At 54.2% G+C, this 7,722-nt stretch overlaps 1 protein-coding gene across 1 annotated transcript; it reads left to right on the top strand.

The window, feature by feature from the left end:
- Positions 1-972: 972 nt before the first annotated feature.
- On the top strand, positions 973-3,306 carry LOC143695048 (E3 ubiquitin-protein ligase PHF7-like). The gene is made up of 9 exons (XM_077184780.1): positions 973-1,054; positions 1,379-1,470; positions 1,556-1,657; positions 1,945-2,069; positions 2,146-2,343; positions 2,379-2,540; positions 2,756-2,869; positions 3,016-3,105; positions 3,294-3,306. Exons 1-9 carry the CDS (start codon positions 973-975, stop codon positions 3,304-3,306), a joined length of 978 nt encoding a protein of 325 aa, XP_077040895.1.
- Positions 3,307-7,722: the final 4,416 nt, after the last annotated feature.

Raw genomic sequence — 7,722 nt, 5'->3', positions numbered from 1 at the left:
CAGTGAATTTTCTGAGTTTCCACAGAGTCAGTAGAAAAGATGACGTTTCTAAGGAGCTTAATACAAATTTTTCCATTTATATGAAATGTCAAAGTTATTAGTTCATAGGATGACAGGATAACAGAAGTCTGGAGGCAGCTGTGGTGGTCTCCAGGTTTATCTCCTGTAGCCAGTGGTGATCAGCAGCAGCATCAAATCAGGTTCATCTTAGTTTTCTCCAGACAGGTCTTGAGGAAAAGGTCAGTTCACCTAGAGCAGGGTTTGAATCTCTGCCGTGCAGGAGACTCCGCACGGGCTCTCTGGGCCACCGGCTGCCAGGGGCAGGAGCAGAGATTTCCCTTGGCCGGGGCCGGAGCCCTGGCGTGGCAGTGCCTGAACAGCACCTTCCTGCCTGCAGTACCACCCTCGATGGCTGCCCCAGGGCCTGGCATTTGACCCTGCACTTGCTGCAGGAGTCCTGGCCCTGGTTCCACCCTGAGCAAACGCTCGGACCCATCTCAGAGCCTCGGTGCCCGAGGGGGCCGCCACAAGTGGATGCCAGGGACCTGAGGCCATGGCTGCCCCAATTTTGGGTACACGGTGCTGATGTCAGAGTGGCCATTGTGACCTGTGCGACCAAGGCCACAAAAGGGAACGCTGGGCTCAGGCCGAGTGTCAGTGCGACCTGACGACGGGAGGAGAAGGTAGGGCAGGGACGTGGCTGCTCAGGGACCAGAGGGGCCCCACACCTCGGGGTTCTGGGCCTGTGCTGCAGGCTCACCTGCCTCTCCCTTCCCAGAATCAGCGGAGGAACAGCCAGAGGACACTGTGGTGTTCCTTAACGCAGCGACGGGAGGAGAAGGCGGACAGGAGCAGGGCTCACACAGGGCTGAGCAGGGAGTAGAGCCTCGTGGCTCTGGGCCTGTCCTGCAAACTCCCCCCCCCCACTCTTCTTCCTCCCATAGAGAGAGAGGACCAACACCTGAAGCGACAATGTCACTCCAGGAGAGGGACTCAGCACAGACACCGGCCATGGCTGGCAGCAAGCAGGAGGGCCCTGGTGCCAGGGAGGCAGGTGAGGGCAAAGCAGCCCTCTGACAGCCTGGCCCAGGCGCTCTTGTTGCAGCAGGCAGTGTGGGGATCAGAGCAGAGGCAGGGGGAGGCAGGAGCTGCTCGGCCATGCCGGGGCCGGGAGCTTCCCTCCTGCCCATGTCGAGCCCAGCTGGGCCAGGGGGCAGCCCCTGGGACAGCCGTGCCCGCAATGGCCCCTGCTGTGCAAGGCCTCCAGCCCTGCCCATCAGCCAGGCAGGGACAGAGCAGCCTTGGGGCCGATGCTGCTGCAGGCTCAGAGCCCCGCAGAGCTGCTCATGTCCGCTGCCACTGGCTCTGTCCCCTGCAGCCTGCATGCTGTGTCGCCGAGCCGAGGCTGACCCGGACATGTGCGGTGACAAACTGGAGAAGGGTGGGCTCTGTGCCCACGTGTTCTGCATGGTGAGTGACTCCGGGCGCTCCCTCCACCGTTGCAATGAGCAGCTCCTGCCGCCCTCTCCTCATCAGCTCCTCCCCTTGCCTGCAGCTCTTCGCCACTCTTCTATCTCGCCAAGAGAATCACCACGTTGGACTCATGGGCTTTCTCCCTCGGGATCTCCTAATTGCAGTCCGGCGGGCGGCACAGAAGGTGAGAGCGTGACAAGAGCAGGGAGATTTGTGCCTGGCGAGGTTTGCCAGAGCTTAGCGCAAAGAGCAGGAAAGAAAGGCCGGCCCAAGAGCCGCGACAAAGTCTGGCTCCCAGCAGCTGTGGCACAGAGGCCCTGGCACAGGAGCCTCCCTCCTCCACCAGGCGGCTCTGTGGGCTGGGACCCGGCAGCGGCCACATCCTGCGCCCTGCCCGGAGCCGTGGGGCTGCCAGGGGAGCCCTCGAGGCTGCTGCTGCTGCTGCTGATGGGGCTGCTTGGCTCTTTCCAGTACTGCTGCGTCTGCGGCCAGAGCGGGGCAACCATCATGTGCTGCAAGGAGTACTGTGACAGATGGTTCCACCTGCCCTGTGCCAAGGAGGGCGGCTGTGTCAATGTATACGTTACTCCGTTCAGGTACCTCCTCTCCCTTTCTGGCCATCACTGGGGAAGGATCCAGCGTTTCTCACTTTCCCCTTTGCTTTGCCCCCAGCTCCTTCTGCCCTGAGCACCGTCCAGAGCAGGAGGTGGAGGTGACTCCAGAGCCGGACACCATTTGCTCCATCTGCTTGGAGCCTGTGGAGGACAGAAAGACCTTCACAACCCTGGTGTGCCCAACGTGCAAAAGGGCCTGGTTCCACAGGGACTGCATCCAGGTTGGAGCCCTCCCCTCAGCCCTGGGGCACAGCAGGTGCTCAGCAGCAGCAGCAGCAGCAGCAGCAGCAGCAGCAGCAGCAGCAGCAGCAGGGCCTCGCTCACCCTGCCTGTGTTTGCCCTGCAGGGACAGGCCATGCGCGCTGGTCTTTTATGCCTCAAGTGCCCCCTGTGCAGAGACAGTGGGGAATTCCCTGTTGAAATGTTCATCTTGGGGATCCGAATCCCCTTCAGGTTGGTGTCCTTCTGCCTGGCCCACCAGCCAGGAGGGTACAAGTGCTGTGCTGTGCCAGGCCCTGCCCCAGGAGCCCTGGCCCTGGCCTGTCCCGTGAGTCTGGGCTTCAGCTTCGTGCCCAACTTGGAAAAGCGCTGGAGAAAGAGCAGGGACACCCTGGATCTCCATGAGGGGAGGGCAGCAGAAATTCATCATCTCTTCCTTTCTCCATCAGACAGCCGACATGGGAGGACAACGATGCCTTCGCGGAGCTAGGAGAGAGGCATGGCCAGTGCAATGCCAGGGATTGCCTTTACCCTGGAGGCAGAGAGGAGGCAGAGGAAGAGGGGTAAGTTGGGATGCTGCACCTGGGGCTCTGCAGGGAACCTGTGTCTCCACAAGGGCTCAAAGCGGGAAGAACCAGAAGCATTTGGCCAGACGACCACCTTCTGGCACACTTTGTTCTCAGTGCTATGAGCCTGTTTGCCTCCCCAGGCCCTGGCAATTGCTCCTGTGCTCCTCCTGTGCTGCCGAGGGCACCCATAGGCGCTGCTCTGGCCTGAGAAACAGCACACACAGATGGGAGTGTGACACCTGTGCTGGGCTCGGAACATGTATGAGTCAAAGCCCCCCTGTGTCCCTGGGCTGGGGGCAGTGCCCAGGCCAGGCTTGGCAGAGTGCGTCCACTGCTGGAGGGCTGGGGGCACTGCTCTGGCCTGGCCTGGCCTGGCCTGGGCCTGGGGGGCCTTTGACATTCCCGCTTGCCCTTACAGCCTCCAGGGTTGAGTCAGAGCTCAATGGCCCCAGGGTGGCTAGACAGTCAGGACTGGAATCTGCTCATGGCTCCTTAGAATCTGAGGCCATCATGCCCAGCTCCCACAGCCCTGTGCCATTGGTGCTGGTTTCCCCATCGCCATCTCCAGAGACGAGCAGCCACAGCAGGCCTCAACACGCAGCGTGGCAGCAGGCGCTGCCATCTTCCTCACTGGACACCAGGAGAATCAGCAGATCAAGGTCAACATGCAGCAGGTCCTCTGACCCTGAGAACTGGGTCCATTCCAGACGTTCTGGGCCCGGCCGCAGGCAAAGCCGCTCTCGCCAGCAAGGTCGGGCCCAGAGTCCATGTGTCCGCTCCAGGAGTCCCTGTGACAGGAACAGTGGGACAGGGCCACGAACTGAGAGGCCCAGGCAAAGGGAGACACCTGCACGGACGTCCCCCAGACGCAGCCGCTCCCACCAGCAAGGTCGGGCCCAGAGTCCCCCTGTCCGCTCCAGGAGTCCCTGTGACAGGAGCAGGGGGACAGGGCCATGGGCTGAGAGGCCCAGGCAAACGGAGCCACCATCACAGGCATCCCCCAGACACAGCCGCTCCCACCAGCAAGGTCGGGCCCAGAGTGCACCTGTCCGCTCCAGGAGTCGACGTGACAGGAGCAGTGGGACAGGGCCAAGGGCTGAGAGGCCCAGGCAAACGGAGCCACCATCACAGACATCCCCCAGACGCAGCCGCTCCCGCCAGCAAGGCTGGGCCCAGAGTCCACCTGTCCGGTCCAGGAGTCGCCGTGGCAAGAGCAGCAGGAAAAGGCGAAGGACTGAGAGGCCCAGGCGAAGGGACACGTCTTCGGGGACGCCCCCCAGACGCAGCCGCTCCCGCCAGCAGCGCCGGGCCTCGACTCAAACTGTGCGGTCCAGGAGTCGCCAGGACAGGAGCAGGAGGACAGCAGCGAGTGCTGAGAGGCCCAGGCGTAGGGGGACATGGTCGGGGACATCCCGCAGGAGCAGCCGCTCGCACCAGCGACGTCGGACCTCAGCTGGGACCTCCAACAGCAGCACGTAGCGTCATCTTTTCTTTCTAGTCCATGTGTTGCTTGCCGGAAGTGAAGGTGAGAACGGTCAGTGCAGGGACCTTGAGATGTGCAGGTCTGTGAGAAAACCATATCAGCTCTTGATGTTTCTATTGGCAGGAAAGAAGTCTGTGCTAAATACCTTGATTTCTGTGTACCCGTGTATTCAGTGAAAAGTCACTTAAGGATGTGGCTAATTACAAAGGACTCTTGTTCCTGCCTTTAGACTCCAACCTCTGATGTTTCCCCACTGCTTACCCTTGATAATGAACCACTCCTTAACGGGCTTGGATATGCTTAGGGAGACATTCAGAGCAAGGTGGCTCTTAGGGAAGCTGTCTCTGAAAAGGACGTGTGCTGTGTTGCTATCTTTGAACAATCTCATTTCAGTAAAGCCAAAAAAAGAAGAAAGAAGAGAGTGAGGCACTGCCTCAAGTGGCTGAAGACAACTTTGACAGTATTGCTGCGGATTTGAAAGACTTGATTGGACCTTCAAAGAACAAACCAGAATAGATGGAGGAAATACCCTGGGGCAAAGAGGATGCACAGGACTCTGCCCCAGGGTATTTCCCTTCCATTTGGGACCTTTGCCTGAGAACGACACAGCTCAGAAGCTGAGTACTTTCACGTTTTCCTACTTTGGAGGCACAGAGGAGTTGGGCATCAAAGAAGGCAACAGCAGAACCCTTCTAACATGCCATTGCTAAGGAAGAGCTTCTGGCAGGCACTGTAGGGCAATACGGTGTAAAGAAGGTCAGGGTCCAGGGGATTTTCAGCAGCAGAAGTCAGTTATTAGGAAGAAGCATTTTCATCTTCATTTCTGCTTGCCAGGGCTGTGGTAGATTAATGAGAGGTAACTCTTGCTTGCATCTCAGGAATTCTAAAGGCATGCTTTGAGAAGGCATTGGGGTTTCTGCTGAGTGGTGAAAAAGCTGGTTCTCATGCCCTGAATTCCTCAAACGGGGAAAAAGGTGACAAACCAGTCATATCAAGTTTCATAGAACCCAACAAGATTTTAAAGGAAATGTGCGTTAATGTAGAGGGAGGAGCAAAGTCCGGGAGCTGACCCCAAGATCCATGCGCATTCTGTTTGTTACTGAATTCTACTCTTGGACCTTTAGAAAAAAGAAACGGAATGACACATGATCTTTGGGGTGTCCTAACCTTAGATAAAATGAGGCCGTCTGAAATGAAGATGAAACAACATTAAATCGAGTCCCAGTCATGTAGGAGAGAAAAGAAACCGCGAGAAGTTATCCACAATATTAAAAAACCCAACGCAACAGCACAAAGCAACGAGTCCCCCACACTTGTGCTGAACTGAGAAGGTATTCATGGTCTTCTGAATGCAATGACAAATGTTTAAGAATACATAAGGGATCCCTAGAACAAAGTGGAGCAGAGATGTAGCTTAGAAAATCTGGCAGGGGCAGATTCTGTCCTTCCCAAATCTGTCTTCTCCACTCTAAGTATTTCACTTGAAAGGAGGAATTTTTCCTGACCAGTAGGGGAAGAATCTGGTTTTGGCTTTTTTTCTCTATGGGTGCTGTCATTGCAGAGCCTTATGCCCTTGGAACAATCAAGACGGTAAAAGCCACATGGCACGTGGATCCACGTTTCCAAGACAGCAGTTCTGAGGGTGATGATGAGCCTGAGATGTCAGAGATTGAACAGGACCAAGAAACGCAAGTTCCATTTCTCTTTGTTGTCTACTTGGCTGTAGTAGTTGGATGCTGTGGGAATATTAACTCAGGAAATGGGAAACGGACATTGCACACCTCTGAGCAACCAAAGTCATCTCGGAAAATCGTTTGTGCTGCACAGAGTCAAAATTCCCAGCAGCACATTTGATGTGAAGATGAATATGGGAAGAGAGAGTTGAGCACAAGAAATTAACTGGGTCATTTTGGTTGGACCAACTCCAAAGTGAGTTTGGCTAAAAGCCAAAGACACAGTCAGTTTTCTCTTTAAAAGTGGGTTTTGTAAAATAGAAAGCTCTATTTGGGGTTCCTAGGGAATAAAGCTTTTCAATGTATACCATTTCTCTGAAGCACTAGAGTTTGAAGTCATGTTCATGGAATTTGATAGTACAATTTAGGATGCTCAAATCCCTTTGTCCTTGTCTAGGTGTCTTTCTTTACCACGCACAGGAAGTGCTAGAGTTTTTTTCTTCTCCAAAGATGATGAACGCCTAAGAGGTATGACAGAATTTCTTCAACCCCTTTTGTATTTTTTTTCCCTTTTAAACCCTTCCTGGAATTCAGTGAGGAGGAAAAAATGCTGCCTAGTTATGAAAGTTTTCTAGTCAAAATTTGCCACCCTTATTTATGATCCAAGTTGTGGTAGAATCCTGTGAGAAAGTCCTGGTAAAAGAGAGGTCAAGCAGATTTCTGGCTTTCTTTTCTTTCAGACAATTACCGAATAGGAATCTGGACTTTTAGAGTTTACCAGAAGCTTAGTCACTTGTCAGGTTACCTAGACATTTTGGATCCTTTCAGGTATTTAAATCATCTTTAACTTTTTCCTCTCTTTCTGGTGTTACCGTTAGAAACGTTTGAGTGTTCTTCTTGTGAGCCACGTATGTCCCTGTGGTTCTTTGTGCTAATGCATCTGGGGCTTTCTCTTCTGAATCCAGTCAATTTTGTATTTAGAAAGAAAGACAACAACAACCAAAGGAAACATACACACAGTGCCCAAAACCTGCACAGGCCACCAAAACAATTGCTGGTTCTATTTTGTAGACTAGAGTCTTAAGACAAGCTTAAAGGATGTGCCTTCCATGAGACTGATTAGATAACTGTGATGAAAGGCACAGCTGTGTTCACACAGTTAGCGGCCTGCAATCTTCCAGCCAGCCTGATTTACAGGGTGTGTTGAAATGGAGAGCTCAGGCCTCAGCAGGCCTCAGTTCTGGGGGAAGGTGTGGGGTGCTGGTGCTGAGCTTCAAATGAAAGAGCTGCAATTTCACTGCAATTCAGATTGCAGCATGTTGAGGAAAACTGCTGCTGCCTTTCTTTCCATGTTCTTAGCACAGCAGGCCGCAGTAGGGAACATTTCTGCTGAAGCCAAGGTGTGGTGGGGGGCAGGAGAACAGGAAGGATGGTGAAGAATTGATTTCTGATTTCAGTGCTGTGTTGGTCATGATTGTTAGGAGCAGCAGCACAATCACAAGCGTTTAAGCCTATTAATTGGTTGTTTCTTTTGTGCAGAGGGTCCACAGTTATTTTGTAGATTGGTAGAACTCAGTGAAGAAAAAGAGGGTTAGGAAGACAGACGTAGATTATTGTTTGAGGTGAGTATGTAACATCTGTTCCCTGGTAAGTCTGGGGGAAAGCTGAGCCTGGGGAGGGATTGCAGGTAT

Source organism: Agelaius phoeniceus, chromosome 11 (genome assembly GCF_051311805.1).
Source record: "Agelaius phoeniceus isolate bAgePho1 chromosome 11, bAgePho1.hap1, whole genome shotgun sequence".
NCBI classification, from domain to species: domain Eukaryota; kingdom Metazoa; phylum Chordata; class Aves; order Passeriformes; family Icteridae; genus Agelaius; species Agelaius phoeniceus.
The sequence above is the reverse complement of the archived record's forward strand: the minus strand, read 5'-3'. Positions and strand labels throughout refer to the sequence as shown.